The 21,964-nt window shown below is 26.1% G+C and overlaps 2 protein-coding genes across 6 annotated transcripts in view; both read right to left on the reverse strand.

The window, feature by feature from the left end:
* Nucleotides 1-20: 20 nt before the first annotated feature.
* On the reverse strand, nucleotides 21-13,723 carry LOC126906154 (uncharacterized). Of its 2 annotated transcripts, none has more exons than XM_050686477.1 (14): nucleotides 13,547-13,723; nucleotides 11,122-11,173; nucleotides 10,958-11,061; nucleotides 9,093-9,284; nucleotides 7,903-8,055; nucleotides 7,643-7,837; nucleotides 7,350-7,581; nucleotides 6,863-7,136; nucleotides 6,165-6,361; nucleotides 5,420-5,527; nucleotides 5,236-5,365; nucleotides 4,424-4,657; nucleotides 293-457; nucleotides 21-224 (listed from the first exon to the last, which is right to left on the reverse strand). In XM_050686477.1, exons 1-14 carry the CDS (start codon nucleotides 13,558-13,560, stop codon nucleotides 85-87), a joined length of 2,190 nt encoding a protein of 729 aa, XP_050542434.1. In that variant the 5' UTR covers nucleotides 13,561-13,723; the 3' UTR covers nucleotides 21-84. The 2 variants fall into 2 exon arrangements, with proteins under 2 accessions (XP_050542434.1, XP_050542444.1); XM_050686487.1 differs by lacking the exon at nucleotides 13,547-13,723 and adding an exon at nucleotides 11,442-11,457.
* A 2,942-nt stretch (nucleotides 13,724-16,665) lies between these two features.
* Nucleotides 16,666-21,964, reverse strand: part of LOC126906309 (UPF0235 protein C15orf40 homolog) — a 9,025-nt gene continuing 3,726 nt past the window's right edge. For 3 of the 4 annotated variants that reach the window (XM_050686868.1, XM_050686860.1, XM_050686850.1), the window contains one exon: nucleotides 16,666-16,873. In XM_050686868.1, coding sequence (XP_050542825.1) covers nucleotides 16,772-16,873 — 102 coding nt within the window. In that variant the 3' untranslated portion in view covers nucleotides 16,666-16,771. Of the gene's footprint in view, nucleotides 16,874-18,399; nucleotides 19,227-21,964 lie in introns of those variants that run through there. The other variant, XM_050686873.1, reaches the window with a different exon arrangement.

Consider the following 21,964-nt stretch of genomic DNA (forward strand, 5'->3'; position numbering starts at 1 on the left):
TTTCCTCAAAATTCAATGAATGTTTTATATAAATTGCACAATTTTTTTTTATTAATATATTATTAAAAGATAAATATTTAAAACTCATTTCAGGATATTTTCAAGAAATGGACATTTAAATAAATATTTATTATTTGAGTATTTAACTATAGTACAATCAACATCAGTATTTTCATGTTGTTTCAAAATTTCATTTTGTTCTAGGCTTATTACATCCACATTATCTAAATATGAAATTTTTTCAAAATTATTAAAAAAAATTTTTATTGGAAAAGGTATTAAAAAAAATTACCTAACAAACATAAATAGACATGAGCTGGATGATATAAAACTTCTTCAGGTATTTTTTTCATATTTGTGGTATTTAAAAAAGCTATATTGCCCAAATCGACTGAATATACTTTAGCTAGATGTCCTGGTTTAACTTGAATGCATATTACTCTGTACCATAGTCCATCTATAATAAGACATAATAATAATATTTCACTGAGTATTAAAATTTCACATATTAAATCATTAATTCTCAATCAATTTGTGTAGCAGACGGTTGTATTATAATAATATGCTATATAAAATATGTGTTAATAATATGTCTCCTACTATGCATATTTAATGTTGTGATTTTTGTCGATTTATCATGTATCATGTAATAAATATAAGATCCTCAATTATATAAAAAAAAAATGTTTCTTGTAGAAAAAAAATTGATTTTGAATCTGACATGTATTCCAAAAACAAACAATGAATACTAAATGGATATAATTTATTCTTTAGTTAATAAATTAAATTGTGATATTAATAATATTGGTATTCACAAAGTTTAGCATAGTTGTTCTACGAATAATCTTTATAGTAAAATGTTGTTGTATGTGCTTCAAAAGATATTAAAGATAGGCTTGTATTAGTTCTAAATGAGATTTATAAATAAAAGTGCTATAAGTATCAATGAGCTAAGTAAAAACTTCCCTAATGGATGTATAAAAAAAATAATCATTAGTCATTCATCAATAAAAAATTACTTTGGTTAGCAGAGCAAGTTAGAAAAAAACATGATTATTTTTTTGACCTGATAAAATTCTAAATATATATTAAACATAAAAATAGTTAGTTATAATGTGATATTTAATTTTAATTAAGTTGAGCTAATAGTTAAATGTAATATTAAGCTTTTTAAGATATTGACTATTTATAGGTTTCCTAATGATTTTAGTCTTTTTCTGTTTCCTCGCCTTAATCCCAACTACTTGGGGTCGGACACCCTTATCCTAAACTTCCCCTTGACACAATCTCCCATATCAGCTGTCCTCATATCGCATTTGATTACATCCCTCCATATTTTTTTTTATCTTTCTTTATCTCTTCTTCCTTCAACATTCATTTTTATAACTGATTTTACAGTTTCCGATTCCTGTCTCCACATAACATGACCAAACCTCCCTCTTATATGTTCGTTCCTTATCCTTCTCTAGTAACTCCACTCATCAATCTAACCGCTCTTTTGCACAACTGAGCCTAAATACTTAAAATTTTTCCCCTCTCCCAACACGTCCTCACCTTTGATTAATTTCCTCCTATTAACACACACTATATCATCAGTGAACAACATGGGCTTAAAGCAGAACCTTGATGCACTCCTACTTTTACCCTAAAATCTTCTATTACTCCTCCTACACTTTTTATCCTGGTACAACTGCCATCATGTTTATCTTCTATTATATTAATGTACCTTTTTTGGATTTCTTTTCTCATTAATGCCCACTTTAAAACCTCTTTTGGTACTCTGTCATACGCTTTCTCCAAATCTATAAATACCATACACAGCTTTTTCTTCTTTTCCTAAACTTTTCTATTAGATGCCTCATACAAAAATTGGCTCCATAGTTTACTTACCAGGCATAAATCCAAACTGGTTTTTAGATACCGATGTCTCATTTTTTATTCTCTTATCTATTATCTTTTTCCAAATTTTCATACTATGACTCATAAGCTTTATGCCTCTTTAATTTTCACACTCCTGTATGTCTCCTTTACTTTTAAGTATCGGCACCACAATACTACCCTATCAATCACCCTACGCCAACACAGTTATATTGAATCTTAAATTAAAGCTTATATTATATACTTTATTATTAAAAAAAAAAATTTGTCCGACAACCTATCTTCTATATGTAAATGGCTACCGTATTCAAAAATATGCTATTTTTGTATTAAAATTCTAGGGTTATGTATTTTATTTTATTTTAAAATATCTTACAAGGGGAATACACTGCCTATCATAAATATTATATAATTTAATTAACACAGAATGAATTTCATAAGACATAAGAAATTAAACTTATTAAATTTTTTTTACTTTTTTAAAGTTGATAAAGTAATTTTTTAATTTGAATTAACTTAAACTGTTAATTTTATCATGCAACAAAAGCGACGATCAGTTGCTGAATAGATAACATTTGTGTCTCTCATGCATAGGGTACGATGTTCAAATCCGTCTGTGGCAATTAATATTTTGCATTTTTTTTTGAGTTAGAAAAAAATTTTCAAATCATTTGATTTTTATCTCATTTAGATTCAATAACTTCAATAAATATAAAGGATTCTATCACTATAGTCTCCCCTCGTGAGAAGAAATTTATATTCATGTTAATGTTTATTTTACTATGTGGTTTTTTTTGTGGCTACATTTATTTTGCCAACCCTCACTTGACCTACTTTTTTTAATGATACATCAAATGATTATGTAAATAGTTGAAGATATTACCCTTAAAAATTGAAAAAATATTCCTTATTCAAATAAAAAGTAGCTTAACCAGCTTTTTTCATACAAAAAATTTAAATTATTCATTTCTAATATTTTTAAAGTATTTATTGTCCAATTAGATTTGATATGATAAAAGTATTCAACTACAAATGTAAATAATTTTACTTAGTAATTTATTAATTTTTAACTCCTCTATTTGTGTGTGCTACTACCAGTCTATAATATTCCAAATTTATTTGTAACATGTTGCTATATAAATCATACATTTAAAAAAAAAAGATTCTTCAAAATTCACCTGAATTTAACGATGGATTTTTACAATTATAATCAAATTTTATAATATGCTCAATCTTTTTAACAACTTTTTTTTTATTGGTTCTTTTAGTTAAAGTAAATTATTAAAACTAATTAAGTTCTGAATATTTCCATTGTAGAATCTTTTTAAACACCAAAAGTTTATTAGAAATGATTACTATGATTTTTATTTAAGTGATCTATTACGATAAAAATGTAAAATAAAATCAAACTTTTCTGATAAATTTAATGTAAATAGTTATTATAAAATTTCCTGATTGCATATTAATCTTAACAATTTCATTTTTTTCTATTTAATAATGTCAATTAAAAAACTTGCAAGTTGAGCTCAAAGTTATGGTAATAAATTCATTTTTTTTTTTTATTATAAATTTTCACTTTAACGGACGAAATAAAGTAGGTTAAAAAATTATTACTTTTAACATATTAAAAATAAAAATCAATAACAATTTGAAAAGAATTAATTGTAATAATTATATAATATATAATTTAAAATATTTTGCTTTTGTAATTATCTACCAATTTCTTAGAATTAAACACTACCTACAGATTTGCATCGAAACGTTTCTTATGATAGTGATTTTCATCACTGTCAGATTAAATCTATACTGGACCCAACTATGCCACATCCCCACTATTCCGCGACTCCACTGTGCTGGGTTATTNTGTGCCGCGATCCCACTGTGCTGGGTTATTTTTTTCATTGATGTCACAGCCTTCCATATCTCTTTTTCACTAATTAAATCTACCAGTCCCTTGTTCCAAGAGATATCCTCTAATGTTTCTTTCGGATATTCCATATTCGGTATATTGTCAAAATACGCTTCCACCTTTTTTTTCACATCATCACTCGATAGTACACTATTATCAACACTTTTTATACACCAAGGTTTATCTTCAAAATGATAATAAAATTGGTAATCATATCATTGGTAGTAATTTTAATATTGCTTTACTATCATCTCTGTGAATAGTATTATCTTAATATTTTGGTATCTCATAGTTTCTTTCCGTGTATAAAACAGTTATTAGAGTAATTAAAAGTTCTAGTTCATGCATTGATCATATTTTTATTTAAAATGTGAGTCCATCTCATTTGCCAAGTTATATAATTAAATTTAGTATTATGATCATTATTTCAATGTTAATTTGGTTTGAATTTAAATTATTACATCATTTAAATAACTTTCAAATAAGTAATGAAAATACTAAGTAATTAATTATTGTATGTATAAACTAATAACCCAAAAATAGGAAGCTAATAATTTAAAAAATATCAACATATTTTTAAACCTTTTACATAATATCTTTTTTTTTAAGTTACATATTGCTTAATTTTATACATACCAGGAAATTGTCCAAGACAAACTTCATTGTCATGAGGTAAATATGGACATAAGTTCAAACTACAATACTCTTTTATCATATTGTTCATAGTTAAAAATGAATTGCCAAAATGTTTATCTCTCATATAAAAAATTCCTTCGTGATACAATACAAACGTTAGGTGTACAGATGATTTTACAGGCAATTCATTTTTAAATAAATGTGAGTGCTTACAATAATTTCCAATTTCTTCCACTAAAAAAAAAATTAAGCTTGAAAAAATGATAACTAAATTGTTAAAAATGTACTTTAAAATTTACAATGAAGTCATAATTATACTTATAACTTGTTTTATAATTAAATTTTAGGTTTAGATTAGTTAACTTGTTATTTTATTTTTATTTTTACGAGTACTCATTTAACATTATATATAAATGTGCAAACATTAGTTGTTTCCCTTAGATACTAGGAGTATAAGTGGGTATGAATGCACATACGAGCAGTGTTTGGACGACCGACCGCGTTGTCCGAGTAATATGTGTTATAAATGATAATCAAATTTAAAATATCAATTAGTGAGGCATTCTGTATATTTAAATTTATATTTTAATGTTTGTATTTTAAATCAAAATTTTTTTAATAATTAATAATTTATTATTCTATAATAATTCTGAAATGAGAAATTTTCAGGAATTCTTTTTGTAATAATAGATGTAAAATAAAATTTTATATATGAAACTTAAATAATCAAAAATTTATTACTTGCAAATTGAAACTAGTAAATAGTTAACTATTTAGCTACTTTCAGTTAAATTCTAAAATAATTTGCTTACTTGAATTATTTTGAATTGGTTTTAACCACATTGGCTGTGCAAGGCCTAGCAAAATATTGTTAATATTTTCTCGTATAACAGAATGGTACAACTCAATTGATTTCCAACCATCATCATCTTCATTAAAATGCTTAAAAATATAAATATATAGTTATAATAATTACTAAATATGAATAATGCATACCACAGTTAACTTATGATCAAATATATGATTAATAAACTCTCTTGCGCAACCATTTATTGGATATGGTACAGCTTCTTTCAAACCAACTTTTAATACACTTAATGGTGCCTATAATAAAGATAACTAAGAATATTTATTATAATTCTGTATATTTTTTAATTTATTAAATATACATATATATAATGTCCCACCAAATTTTGACATCATTAATAACTTTTGATCCAGCAAATATTTTGTGTAACTTCCTTTTTTTTAAATTTTAAAAGAAAATTTTTACAGGTTTATCATTAGTGATAGAATATGCATTATAAATATAATAAATATACAACAGTGCAAGCTGTACCTAACCTTACTACATATTTACTCTATAAGTACTTATTGAATGATAAGTATTTTAGTGCATACAGTGAAAATGTAATGAGGATAGGTACACCTTATACTGATGTATATTTATAACACATACTGTACCAATGCTACATACTCACAAAATGTATTAAAATGCTAGTAATTTAATAAGTACTTTTAGTTAAGTTGTTGTTAACATGCCAACATTTTTTGGAAAAAAAATTGTAATATATTATTTTTTTTTATTAGGCACATTTATAATTATATGCTTTTAACATATTCCAAAATTGTAATAATTATTTTTAAAAAAATTAATACAAAATATTCACTGGATTATAAGTTATTAAAGATTTCACACCTGGTGGAACACTTTATACATATGCATTTTTGAAATTTATACAATTTTATGTTTAAACTGTAGCTCAATCATTTCTGTTGAGTTAACTATCTCTTTAAATGGATTATCCATATGTTTCACAATGTAAAATTTGTTTCCCAAACATTTATAGATTCTAGCTCTTGTGTAGTTGTTATTATCTAACTTTGATTTAAATGCAATAATTTCTCCATAAAATGGTTCTCTATTTAATGATTTTGCTAAACAAAAAAAAATTTTTTTGGTTAACTTAGGTATAAGAAAAATGTAATTTTGTAGCTACTTTCCAAAAATGTAAAAGTTAATTTTACTAATTTTATAGTCAAAAATTTTAACTTTAATACTTTTTATGAAAATAAACACTTTTTTAGTACTAAAATAAATTATAAATCAAAACCTAAAATCCATTTGGGGACATATAAGCTTTTGAATATAAGCTACACGATTATTTTACAGAAAATATTTTTCAAAAGATAAAGAATATGTACAAAAACAGTATACTAACAGGTACTAATCATAAGCCCATTAGTGAACTAATGCTTTTAACTATTAATAGAAAAACAAAATTTTTAGTTTAAATTAAATACTAGGTTTCACTTTGCCCCAGACCTGATACACTGCCGTGCATTAAGCTCTTTGAGCTGTCCTTACAGGCAGGACACTTTGGGCTATAATTATGAAAACGGGGTCATTTATTTAAATAATAATGAATTTATAGTTACGATTTTCATAACAGTATGCAGCCAAATTATTCCATGTTGAAAAAAATAAGTTAAAATGGCTTTTTTCTTTAGAACGAATATATACTGAATTCATATCTTTAAATTTTATTAATTCAACTTTGCTACCACTTTTGATGTTTACATACGGTACACCATATTCTTCAACTGTTGGCTTCCATTTTTTAAGTTGAATTTTAACCTTTTTATCATCAATAAATAGTTTTAAAACAATTCTGTCAGCATTAACACTTTTCACATTGAATTTATGTGATTTCTAGAAAAAAAAAAAAGAGATATTAAAGGTCAAAAATAAATATATTACAGTATGTCATAAAATTTAATAGAGAAAAAATTAATTGATTGAATCTTATTTTATTATAAGTGTTATAACTCATTTATACAACTAAAAAGTAACTTAAAAGTCTGTGTCTTTAGAATTTTTAAAAATCCTAATTAGTAAAAACTATAATATAGTTAATGTACTTACTTTTAGAATTGCAACAGAATCTTCGCCTTTTGTATAAGCTTTAAAAGAATATATTGGTAATAAACTATAAACATTTGGAAGAGTTCTAAAAGTAGTAGCATTGATTGCTCTACCATAGTCACATAAAACAACATTGGCTGACTTTCCAACAACAAATGTAACATATCCACGGGCAAATAAATTTGTGATAAGATCAAACGCTCCAATTAACATTCCTAGTTCTAAGTCATTTCTAATGAAATTAAAAAAATCATAGATTAAAATGAACAACTTCCAATACTATATTCTCTTACATATTTAAAACATTAGATTTTTCAATTGCATTACTAATCTCCTTTAATGATTCTATAACATTTTCACCATTATTAAAAATAGATATCCAACCAGTAAACATATTAGGACTCAATTTTTTTTCAATCTGAATTTTTCCATCATTACAATTTTCAAAACGTTTATGAAAATCAATTGAATGAATAGGGAACGTCAAGCTAAAAGGTTGAAAATAATTTGATAATTTTTTAAAATTAAATTAGACTTTAATTTAGTAATATACTCTTTAATAGCAATCCATTTTTTGCTCATAGGCTTTCCAAAAAGTTCATCATTTTCCAAACTGAAAAGTTTATCTTTTTCCTCAAGTTTTTCTTGTTTCATAATTGTTAATAAATCTTCACCGTAAATGTTAGGTCCAAAATAAATTGATTGTCTATATGAAGAGAAAAGTATTTTTTATTTACATATAGGTTATTTTAAAATTATGGTTAATTGAATAATTTTTAATGATATAATCTTAGCAATAATATGAATTGATCTATAACCAATCCAAAATTATCTATATTTTGTAGACAATGTAAAGAACTCTAAAATCACATCCACTGAAATATCATCTAGTAATAATTTTTACCGGCTTAATTTGAATAAAATTAGACTGGTTATGGGGGACAAATTTTTAAGATATGTTGAATTACTAGTATCTGAAGTTATGTGTATTTATTGATTTTTTAAAGTTATTTTGAATACACCATCAGTAAAAATTTTCTTTAATTGACTTGAAAATTTATTAATACTGAGGTTAAAATTTTGGGAGATTTAGAGGGGTTTGTCCCCCATATAACAAAAAATATTTTAACGCTATTATATAGTCCTACAATATTTATAGAAATTTAGGAATCTTCAAATTGACTTAAACTAAATATATAAACGAATAAAATTCTGGGTCTTGGTAATTATTTATAATTTAATAAACATTTTATTTATTTAAGTGTATAAAAAATAAAAACTTTAAATTTATTATTTAAGTAGATATATCAATTTATATTTATTGTTATATGTATATTTGTTATAGATTTAAATTTTAATAAAATATTTATTTGTTAGATACGACTATTTAAAAATAAATTGTTAATTAATTTTGGTTTTTTTCTTATGTTATATACTAAAAAGTTAAATGTATAAATTCAATATTAAATGTTTATTAATGGAGCTATTTAAAAGTTAAAAAAAAATTTTTTTAACTCTAGGTTTCTATGAGTTGGACACATTACTTCTAACATTGTTTTAAACTCTAAACAAATACTTTAATAATTTTTAAAAAGTAATTTATGTTCAACAACATATTTCAAGGAAAAAAAAAATAAACTTATGAATTAGAAAAATTTCAGATTATCATAAAATATGATTTAATAAATGAATATCAATTATACTGAATAGATAATAAATATATCAATCTTTAAAAGTACTGACCCACTTGTATTAACTTCTCCTGTTTTATTTATATCATTTTCTGAAGATTTCTCTATTTGTTCAGAATTACCTAGTGGAAGAAAATTTTCTTCATTTGAAATAGTTTTCAATTCTCTTAATACTTGATTAGAGAGTTCAATCGAAATACATGATGGAAAAACTGATTTTTCATTTAATATTCTATGAACAGAACTAAACAAATTTTTTTAAGTTAAACAAGATATTAATAACAAAATATATCAATCAAATATTTATTATTTAAAATTTTAAAATCTATTTAAAAATACTATTTTAATTATTATAAAATACAGTGATTTTTTTACATCTTAGTTTTAGTTATTAAAGAGGTGGACAAGAACTGTTTCATTTTTTTTAAATACATATTTCTTAATTTTTAAGTATTTAGGATCAGGAGTTCCAAAAAGAAACATTAATATAATAGAAGATATGCATGATGGCACTTGTACCAGGGTAAAAAGTGTAGAAAGAGTAATAGAAGGTTTTAGGGTAAAAATAGGAATGCATCAAGGTTCTGCTTTAAGCCCATGTTGTTCGCTGATAATATAGTGTTAATAGGAAAAAATTAATCAAAGACTAGAGGTGTGGAGACCTGCTCTTGAAGGAAAGGGTTTAAGAATAAGTAGGAGTAAGACAGAGTATATAGAGTACGAGTTTGATAAAGGAGAACATGAGGTAGGTGAAATAAGGAGACCAGTGACAATAAGCAAGGATGTGTTGGGAGAGGTGAAAAGTTTTAAGTATTTAGGCTCAGTTGTGTAAAAGAGTGGTGGTATTGATGAGGATGTAAGACACAGAATTAGTGCAGGTGTTTAAAATGGAGAAAAGCATCTGGTGTGTTATGTGATAATAGAATTTCAATGAGGCTGAAAGGTAAATTCTATATGACTGTAGTGAGACCAGTTATGATGCATGGTTCAAAGTGTTGTGCGATTGACAAGAAAGTAGAGTAGAGATAAGAATGCTTAGATGGACGAGTGGAGTAACTAGAGAAGATGGGATAAGGAACGAACATATAAGAGGGAGTATAGGTGTAGCGTCAATCATAGATAAGATGTGACAAAATATACCTGGATGGTTTGGTCATGTTATGTAGAGACAGGAATTGAAAGCTATAAGGTCAGTTATAAAAATGAATTTTGAAGGAAGAAAAGGTAGAGGAAGACCAAAAAAGAGATGGAGGGATGAAAAATACAATTTATAGTAAAATTTGAAAAATTAAAATTACAATTTATTTATATATACATATTAATAGGTGGTATGAACACCCTTTGACATTAAAACTTTATTGAAAATATTATTAATTTAAAACAAAAAAATATTAAACTCAAAGAGCCACAAAAAAATTATTAAAAAATCGCATATATATTTCGAAAACAATGTTACCATTAACAACGCTAAAACACGTATAAAAAAAAACATAAGTTAAACATTTTTTTTCTTAATTTTGTTTTTTTTTATCTACCAATAAATTAATTCACTAAGGAAAAGCAAAATATAATATACAATTTTAGTACTTCTTTTTTTTTTGACACTGGATAACAATTTACTTATAAGTAACACATATACTTAAATTAAAAAAAAAAAAAAAAAAGTTATGTTTAAAAATTACATTTTATTCTATTTGGCCTGTATGTTGTTTTAATTTTATTTGTTGTGTATAAAAATGCAATATTTTATTTTATTCTATATTAATTGACCTATTATACACACTGGATCCATACTTAGTTATTCATTTAATCAATAATGCTTTGAATAATGTTATTGGATGTTAAAATTAAATTTTTTAATATTATATTATTCTAAAAAAAAGACTTAGTTATTAGAAAGCCTTTGGAAATAATTACTTTTCTTCCTCAAACTCAATAAACGCAAAGTTATCTTGCCTTTTGCAATGAATCGTAATATTTTTAACTGTACCATAAGGTTGGCATAAATATAAAAATCCATCCTGTTATCAACATTAAAAAATATTATTTTCATAAATAAAATTATAATACATTAATCTTACTTTTGTAAGTTTATTTGAATAATCAGTAATGCAAATTTGTGCACCAGAATTCCTTTAAAAATAATACTTATCAATAATTTTTAATTTGTTAATATTTTTTAGTTTTTATTCTCAAAGATTTTAAATTTTAAGACATTTTATGTTTTATATAATATATAATATTATTACAAGCTACTTAAACAAAAAGATATTGAAAATTAAGTTACAGAAAAATAAATAAATGATAAAAGTGATTATTTGAGTGTAATAGCTATTTTAAAATATATTATTTAAAGACATTATAACAATAAATCTTTTCTTTTAAATTAATTCAAATTTACCACATAAACAATATCCCTAAAGAAATACAAAAAATTTAAAAAAATGTATATTTAATTCTATTAAATACAATTTAAAACTATATTAAGTATTAAAGATAGGTTAAGTATTTATTTTATTTTCTAATGGATTTTATAATAACACTTTTATTATTTTTCTAGAAGCTTTCATACACTTTGTTCATTTGAGAAAAAGTTTATAAAAAAATGTACAGAACAATATTCAATAATATGGAACAGAGATGGAAATAAGAATGATCACCCATCTATATCAGCTTTACAAAAGAGAAAATGTGGTCCAATTCATCACAGAGACAAGGATAGAATAAGCAGGCCATGTGGCGGGCTGATGGAAGTTTGATGAAAGGAGTATTGACATATGACGAGGGGAAAGAGAATAAGAGAAAGACTGCAGAAAAGATGAAAGGACAGTGTTAAGGAATTATTAGAAGAAATTGGAATGAACTGGGAGTAAGCATATGATAGAGAGATAGAAGGAAATAATTTTGGCGGCTAAGAGTCTAAATGGCTCATAAAAGCTTTAATAAAAAAAAGGTTTCATAGGCACACATTTAATCAAAAACTTGGGAGTACTAAAATATTAGATAAATCATATTCAAAACATAGAAAATAATATTAGTAAACCTATTTTGTGTCATACTAATGAGTAACCAATATTTAAAATGGTGCAATAATGAAAATAATCTTTTACATGTTGTTAATGAAAATTGAATCGTTATGGTTAATAGAATTATTTTATAAAAGTTTAATATATACTTCCAAATTACTAGCATACATGACATTTTCCAAAAAAAAATTAATTAAAAAAATAGTTTTTTAATTTTAATTTTAGTCTTTAAACATTAATATGAAGCCCCTAAGAAAGCCTAAAAAAATATTTTCAAGTAAAAAAAAAACTACTAAATATATATAAACTAATTTTAAGTATACAATAATTATTTAATAATTTAAAAATGAAGTACAGTAGGTGGTATTCATCAAAGTAAAGTTGAGGTATTTTTACTTATAATCTATTGATATCTGACAGTTATTAAAATAACTGTCTTAAAATGCTTCAATATTTGAAAAAAAAATTAACATATCCACCAAAAATTACATAATTTTTGACTGATTACTCATAGAAGACAAGTTGTCTGAATGTCTTTTTTTTTTAATTCTAAAGTACACAAAGAAATATTTAGATTTGATTTAGTTTTAAATAATTTATACATATACATTCTAGTGCTATGCAAAACAAAACCTGTCATTTTTACCGTAAACTGTATGATTTTTGGCTTTAATGACAAATAACTTCTGAAAATTGAGATTTTGGACATTTTTTCTTTTTTCATCACAAAGTACATTAGCTTTAATACAATATAGGTTAAAAAAACAGGTTTTTTTGAACATTATAAATCATTAAAAGAAAATTATACATGAAAATTGATGAATAATAGATATGATTAATGAAAAAATCTAAATTATAATTAGGACACTTATCAGTACTTTCATAAATTATAGGAATTATGTATACTATTTATTTACCCATACGTGCGCCTATGGAAGCTTTAGCTTAATAAAAAATGTTTTTATGTCCTTTTATGTGGATGTTTTAAAAACACAAGAAGTATAAAATAATAATTATCTATACCTCTATGTTTTTAACAAAGAAATTATCATTTTTATTATTGCCCATTTTTCTTTTAACTTATATAAATAATAATAAAAAAAGTATGGCATCCCAACCAAAATCAAAGAATGACTAGTAGATAACTTACAAAGGAATATAATTCATACAAAATACCAACTAAAATAAAGTATTGTTAAAAACAAAAAATATCAGTAAATATTCAAAACATTGTAATGAGTGTTGATCCACTAATGTTGATCCAGAATATTAAAACAAAAAAATAAATAAATAATAAATTTTGTTTAATTGATTGAAAATTATAAGCTTTTTAAAGAGAATTGTTTTACAAACACAATAAATATTACCCTCATAAAAAAAAATCTTGAATAAATTTTTAATTTAAAATATCAGAAAAAAATGTAAAAATTTATGTTTAGCATAATTTAACGTTTTAATTAAAGCTTTAAGATATGCTTACTGATTATAAGACATAATAAATTTCTATAAAAATATAAAATAATGAAGTATAAAATTATTTTTCACAAAGGTTATGACGACAGATATTAATTAAAAATCCACTGTCGATACTTTTTATACGAGTAAATTATATCTTTACTACCTTAGTGTAACCACCGGTAAATGCCGCCATGTGCGATTACGGATGTACAGACGGGATTAGCATTTTCAATGTTTTCAGCTGAGCCGTTATTGATAGTGTTTGGGGCCAAGCTATGTGTCGCCCTCTAGTGTTTAATATAAATATTTTTATTAAGAACTTTTATCAGTCAATTATTTATTTTCCGTTGAAAATTTATCGTATTGTTATACAAAACCGTTATTGTAAAAAATTCTACAATGTAACTAATCATTGCATTTTCTACGTTGCATACACTTTAACATTTTTTAGCTAAAATTAAATACCACAAATTTTAGAGTATATCCTTGTAACATTTATTACACTGTTTGAATGGTAGAATTATCAGTTTTAACTTAAAAACGTATTATTTTAATAATAACATTAATATTTGGCAGAAATTCCTGATGTAAATAAAAATGTTTCAATAAATATATAATAGAATTTCTGAAGATGAGGTATTATGATTATAATAATTTATTATAATATTAATATGATTCCCTCAGATTTATTTTATAAGCATTAACAAAACTAGAGTTGCAAGGGCTCAATCAAAATTCAATTAGGTTTAATTTTTTATTCAATTTTTACTTAAAATATGATACATGTTGGAGTTCTATCCAGAGTTGATTATACCGTTGATATTCATTCATGTTCTCTATCCACATTGGTAGTTGAGTTATTGTTATTAAAAACTATTTTTAACACGCTTATATTAGTTTCACCTGTATGTATGTATGTATGTTTGTAACTCTCCAAGCGCCACGCGTTATCGCATATTCCGTTGACTAGATTGTCATAACGCATTCACCCCACCCCACGCCTCGCTCACCACACGACGGTAACACTATTCCTGTATAAATTTATTTTTGGTTATCGTACCCTTACACGCGTGCGTGTCATCAATATTATATATATATAAACAAATTTTTATTTTGACTGACCAATACCATCCGCGTGTCATACGGCTTACGTATATATTCCTATCGCCGTTTATACGTCAGGTATAACGTTAGTCCGACCCGGCCGCCGACAAAACACGGCTATACCTATTGCATGATACGTTTACGTACTTAAGTCGCTTTACTTGTATATATATATTCTAATTACTATTAAAATTTATATATTAACACGCTTTATTCTAATTAAGAGATATAAAGTATTCATTCCGATTACGAGGGATGATTTCCGTATTGTCATTTTTCGTCACTACCTCCACGTTCCGGGTGTGAGTAATTTGCGCACCTTGTTGCGCCTAATTTCCTTGGATGTGGTCGCCGTTTCTCTGACTCCCTCTCCGGAATCGAACTTTGATTTCCCGTTACCCATTACAACCATGATATTGATAGTAACTACTATCATAACATGAAACTAAAAAGTGAAAAATTATTTTTTAAATAAGTTTAAAATTATTTTTAACTTTTTAGTTCGATGTGATTTAAAAGCGTGTTTTTTTAGTTTTTTTTAACTATATTTATTATTTATCTAGTCTAGACAACGGAATATGCGATAACGCGTGGCGCTTGGAGAGTTACAAACATACATACATACATACAGGTGAAACTAATATAAGCGTGTTAAAAATAGTTTTTAATAACAATAACTCAACTACCAATGTGGATAGAGAACATGAATGAATATCAACGGTATAATCAACTCTGGATAGAACTCCAACATGTATCATATTTTAAGTAAAAATTGAATAAAAAATTAAACCTAATTGAATTTTGATTGAGCCCTTGCAACTCTAGTTTTGTTAATGCTTATAAAATAAATCTGAGGGAATCATATTAATATTATAATAAATTATTATAATCATAATACCTCATCTTCAGAAATTCTATTATAATTTGTTTAAGAACAAGAAGGTTCATTTATATGAGTTTTTTGGATAAATATTGGTATTAAATATAGTACTACTATTTTTTATTAGCCGAAGAATTGTTTTATTTAAATAAGTAGGAACGTAATGCAGTATCTTTCTTTTTCCTCGTTTTTATCCAAACTACTTGGGGTCGACCACCCTTATTCTAAACCTCCACTTGATACGATCTTCCATATGATCTACGCATACGTTGGGCTAGTGTGCTTCTGCATCCAAAGACAAACATGTACGCTCTAGCAAACTTACATCCGAGAACCCTACTACGAAGTGCCGTGCCTATAGAACTGTTAATTATACAGCTTTCAACGTTCTTACAATATTGCCTCTTATTGAACTGCTAGCGGCATAGATAGGTCACACGTTAAATGCCGCGAGCCTAGCCCAGATGATCCATGTTGGAGAAATGAATCTATACAAAACAATTGGATTTGTACACATCTACTGGTGAAAAAAACGTTAAGTAATTTTGATGGCTGGAACTCAGTAAGGAATTTTACTGATAGGAAACACGAATCGGGATTCGGCCCTAAATACTTTAAGAAAAAATGGGTTAACATTATATATATTATACATTGGGGATATTGTGAATATTTTCAATGCCCTACTACAATATACATTTTGAAGTCAGTAGGGTAAAAAAATTAGTATTTAAATAATTTTTTTAAAAAAAGTAATGTCTACAGTAATGACGTGGAAAGTTTCCAAAGATCTAATGAAAACATGGAACAATTACACAATAAACAGTGTACAATAATTTTTGATTAGAAAGTGATAGGAATGAGCAAGACACGTATGATGAGCAGAATATTCGCTTATTAAGATAGACAGCGTTACCAATATGCGAGGAATACTGTTGTTATCTCAAGTTATTCTATTAAAGTATACAAATGTTAATAATTCCTAAAATACTGGTTCAAAAGTTGTTATCAACCATTCTTTCTCTTCAAAATATAATTTTCTAGTTTGTAAGTTATTTAAACTAACTACATACAATTAAAAAACAAAAGTTGATAAAATTATAAAAGAGAAAGAGGCGGATAAGATAATTTTTAAAAAAATTATAGATAGTAAGAGACTATTAACTTTGGAAAGAAAATATTATATTGTTTTACATTTTATATTAGGATTATACATTAATATATTACAAAAATATTTACAATAGCAATGAAAAAATAATAGTTAGCTTATTTTCTTTCTTCAATTTCTTTTTTTATTTTGTTCATGAAATTTTCAATGTTATCTTGGGTTCCGTTCACAAGGATCGTTTTACTCCGTGATTTTGAACCCTAAATAAAAACAGTTAACTTATTTTCATTAAAGAATTCTGTTTGCTAGAAGTAAACTATTACAAGTCTATTATTTTTAAGTAGTGATGTAAATTTTATACATGAATATAATATAATTTGTATCATATTGAATTATACGCTTGTATTTTACAAAATAATAAAATACTCGCGGTATTTTATAAAATAGTTTATATTATGGTAAGAAAAAAATAAAATTTGAATAAATATATTAAAAAGCAGAAAAATCTTAATTATCAAACAAAATCATTAAACATATTATTTTCAATTTCATGAGTTATTATAATAACTCATAAAATTATCAATTGTAATTGATAAAGTATTTGAATATGTATTGTGCTTATAAATTATATTTTACTGTTAAACAATTTACAAATGCACGAAGAAATTAATCTATACATTTAAATTTTTGTAAAAATACTCTTTTTCTACCTGATCCTTTTTCTTCTCCCTCGATTTTATTCCAACTACTTGAGGTTGGCCCCACTTGTATCCTTAACCTTCACTTGACAAGATCTTCCTTATCATATTTACACACACTAGTGTCCTCATATAATTGTACCCAACTACCTATTTTACATTTATCCTCTTCTTTTATTTCCTTTAACATTCATTTCTAAAACCGTTTAAAAAGCTTCCGATTTTTCTCTCCTTATAATTTGACCAAACTAAGCCTATTGTTTACCTAACTGATTTCATTAAATAAATCTAACAACCCAAAAATAAAATATAGCGTTAAAAATTAAATCAAGAATGGGCTAAATACCAAAAAATTGAATTTGAATAATTCATTATTTTTCTAAAATGTTGTAAAAATACATTTTATTAAAAATGTGATACCATTTACTAGGTTGTATTTATTATTTTCTATGAAAAAAATGTGATATTCTCCCTCTTTCTTGAGACAAAAAAATTAGGAAATTGTTAGAACCTATTAAGTCGCTGCAGTATATTAGTAAAAACATGCCAAATGCTAAAGAAATAAAACTTAAATATATATTTTTTGTCGAACTTCAGACTTTATTATAAAAAAAAAATATATACACTATTAAATTTAGAAAAAAAAATGTTTATATTACGTTTAACAAATAACAAATATTTTAGGGAAGATATTAGCTTTGTTTGCATAATTAATTGTTCAAAAAATTTTTATTTTCTTCTTTTAGAAATGGTAGCACTTGCTGAAGAACCATTTTCTTGCAACTGACGTTTTATTTTCAAAATCTAAGAGTGGTAATTCATCACTTTTATTATGTTGACTTTTACACCTTTCTTGAAAATTNATTTTCTTGCAACTGACGTTTTATTTTCAAAATCTAAGAGTGGTAATTCATCACTTTTATTATGTTGACTTTTACACCTTTCTTGAAAATTTGAATGTGCTCAAAGCTTAATGTTCACTAAAAGTAGTTTTCGTTTTCACAATTCCGGGTATTTTTTATTTTGAGCCAAGAACATTTTGAAATTTGAAAATTTCCCGTATCTGCTTAATTTTTGAAATTATAAAAATAATTAAATTGTTGTAAGGTGGATTTCCCATGTTTCCACGTTTCTTAATAAAATAAGTATTGATTTTTTTATTACTTCTTCGCCAAATAGTTTTAACTTATACTTAATAAACATCATCATCTATTAAAGGCAAAACCTCGTTGTTGAAGCCACTCCTTTCTGTTTGACGCAAAATTTTTCAATGAAACAAAAGACAAAGTTTATGAGTTCCAAGATATGTTCAAAATATTGTTTTCTTGGTTTCTTCCTAGTTATTTTTCCTTCGAAGATGTTGATTATAAAGTCATTGTGTCGAATGATGTTTCCGATTAACTTTCTTTTTCTTGATTCAATCATCTTTATCAGCTGTCTTTCTTCTCGTACTTCTTCTATAACTTGCTCATTTCTTTACTTGTCTATCCATTTTGTCTTTAAAATTTTTCTCCATATATATAATGCTTCTAGTTGGCTTCTGTCTATCTTGTCAATTGTCCATGTTTTACTTCCATATGAAAGCACACTTCAGAAAAATGTTTTAACGAATCTTTTACGTATGTTAATGATCAAAACAATTATTCTTGTTTTGGAATACTATTCTTCTGATGTCTGGTGTTGATTTATTATTAGAAGCTATGATACTTCTAAGGTAGCAGAATTTTCGGACCTGTTGTAATCGTGTATTTTTCATTTGTATATTAAGAAGATTTCGATCCGAGTGCATTTTACTTATAAGCATCGTTTTAGTTTTCATACAATTTATTTTCATTTTAAATTTATCAAGTGCACTCGATAAAACTTTTAGCACATCATTCATGTCATGTTCACTCTGTTAAGATAACAATATCATCTGCAAAGCGAATACAGTGTATATGTTAATAAACATGTTTATTTTTATTTTTTCAGATTACAGTATTTTGTAAACTATTAGTTTCTTGTTATTTTTTCATTTTGATAATGAGTGAGGCTCTGTTAAAACTGCTATCTAAGTATTTTGAAACAACTAAATTTCATGTATAGGCATTACCTGTTTATATAATAAATAAATAAATATATTTAAAGAAATAAAAGCATTTTGTTTTTATTTTGGCCAATATAGTTAAGTAGTCAAATTACGTTTCACTATTGAATTAGAGGTAATGCTTCAAAAGTTTATTGAAGCAATATTATTTTATCCAAGGCCATTCTACCTTCGTGCCCTAAGAACAAGTGTCACTTGTTATTATCATCAAGATGTATACGTAAATTATAACAGGATAACTGATGCGAATAAAACATTAAGCAGTGCATTAACGAAAGCAAAGATAAGACTTGTTCTAAATCCATTGATAACATACAAATATGAACAGTGTCTTTTTTTCTTGCATTTCGTAATGTTCTAACATGTTTTTAACAAGGTTATGACATCACTCTTGCTTATGACAAATTTTGTGGTAATAGAACGGTAAATCCAGTTCCAGATAGCTAGACGATGCTTAATTATGTTTCATTGCGATTTTATCATAATGAAGCAATGGACGGGTGCTTAGCGTGCGTTTATTGTAAAAGCTTATTCACCCAGAGAAAAACCTCGATCTATATAATAAATTCATTGTTCAATTTGATAAATATATCATTACTTTTGAATCTATGGTATATTTATCAATATAATTTTTTTTCTTGTCTTGAACAATAATTATTTATAAGAATGGTTATTTTGTTCGTATTAATAAAATATTATCATAAACTCTTGATAAAATTTCTCTATCAAAATTGATTGAGGTTTTTCTTTGGGTGTTATAAGAATAATGACTCTTACGTGAGTGCAATTCGTGAGTTTCGTAAAAATTTTAATCTTGACGGAAAAAGTGTGGTTGCATCGTGACCAACGGTTAATTTATGGATAAAAAACTTTGAGGAAAATGGTGATGCGTGTAAAAAAACACCGAGTGGTCGAAAAATTTCCGTACGAACTCCAGAAATGGAGGAAGAAGTGAGAAAGTCAGTACAGATTAGCCCCGTCAGATCAACGTGTAAACGATCAGCAAACTTGAGTATTTCACGGACTTCTCTGCAGAGAATTTTGTCCGATGACCTTAATTTCCATGCTTATAAAATTTTAATCACTGAGAAATTGGAAGCAACTGATCCAGCAACAAGAAAATCATTTGCTCAGAGTATGTTCGAGAAACTTGATTCTGGCAAATTTCCGTTAGACTATTTACCGATTACTAACCAGGCTCATTTTTACCTTAATGGCGATGTAAATAAGCAAATTATGCGGTACTGGTCTAATGAGAATCCAATGCTAGTGCAAGAGAAGCTTCTTTATTCCCCCAAGCTAACGGTTTGGATGGGTGTCGCCCAATATGGTATCGTGGGGCCCTACGTGTTCGATGGAACAGTTAACGGCGAGCGCTATCGTTTAATGTTGAATGAGTTTCTGGTACCTGAATTAAAATGTAGACGAAAATTATCAGCTACCTGGTTCCAGCAAGATGGGGCAACCTGCCATTCCGCGAAAGAAACGACTGAACTGTTGCGAAAACATTTCTGCCACACACTGGTTTCGCGGAACACAGAAATTTGTTGGCCGCCTAGGTCGCCGGACTAATTGGCGTGTGACTATTTTCTATGGGGATATATGAATTCCAAAGTGTATGCGGACAAGCCTAGGACTTTGGAACAACATTATTCGAGAATCGGGCCTTATTGGAACAGATATGCTAGTGAAGGTGTTCAAAAACTTAAAAAAACGACTGTTTGAATGTATAAAAAACCCAGCACAGGGGGGTCGCGGCACAGTGGTGACGTGGCATAGATGGATCAAGTATAATGATATCTGACAGTGATTAAAATCACTATCATAAAAAACGCTTCGATACAAATCATTAGATAGTGTTTAGTTTTAAAAAATTGGTGGATTATTCCAAAAGCTACATGATCTGATATTTCCTTATTTATATCCTGATTAAGATAAAGTATGTCGAATAAAAGAGGGATATAAATATTATTTCTCATAAAAATTGTATTGATGATATATGTAAAAAATAAAATCGAGAATTTTCACACAATAATAGCATTTGGTAGCCATTTTCACCGTGAAGATAAAATAAAGTCCGCAATTTTTTTTTTTCCATAATAAATTATATTACATTACCTTTAATTTAAGATATATATAAAAGTGTCAGACTTTCCGGAACATTTTCAAAGTTTAAGTTAAAAAAATTAATTTTTTGTGAAAAAGTTGTCATTTTAAATCCCCCCTTGTGGGCACGTTAAGGGTTAAATTTATGAAAAAAATATACCAAATGAAAGGAAATGATATTATGCATCTATATAAAAAAGAGTTATATTGATATGTTCATTTTTGAAAAAGTTATGGCAATTTTAAGTAAAAAAAATTTCGAAAATTAGCGATTTTTAAATTTGTAATTTTTTTGGAGGTTTCCCCCATTTACGGGGAACGAGGGAAATTTTTTCAATTTTTAAGGATAATGTCCTCGACTAGATACGATTTGTGATCTTTTGACGTACCATTGAAAGAAATCGGTTCTGTGAGAGCTGAGAAAAAGTGGTAATAGATAAAAAACATTAAAAAAAAACTCA

Source organism: Daktulosphaira vitifoliae, unplaced genomic scaffold (genome assembly GCF_025091365.1).
Source record: "Daktulosphaira vitifoliae isolate Bord-2020 unplaced genomic scaffold, ASM2509136v1 Scaffold_1, whole genome shotgun sequence".
NCBI classification, from domain to species: Eukaryota; Metazoa; Arthropoda; class Insecta; order Hemiptera; family Phylloxeridae; genus Daktulosphaira; species Daktulosphaira vitifoliae.

Bases quoted from the DNA above. Each gene is read 5' to 3' on its own strand.
- LOC126906154 (XM_050686477.1), bottom strand. The intron at 7,582-7,642 runs GTAAGAGAATAT...TAATTTCATTAG, and splicing joins AAATCTAATGTTTTAAATAT to AAATGACTTAGAACTAGGAA. The intron at 5,528-6,164 runs GTATAAATTTCA...TCTTTATTATAG, and splicing joins TACAGTTTAAACATAAAATT to GCACCATTAAGTGTATTAAA.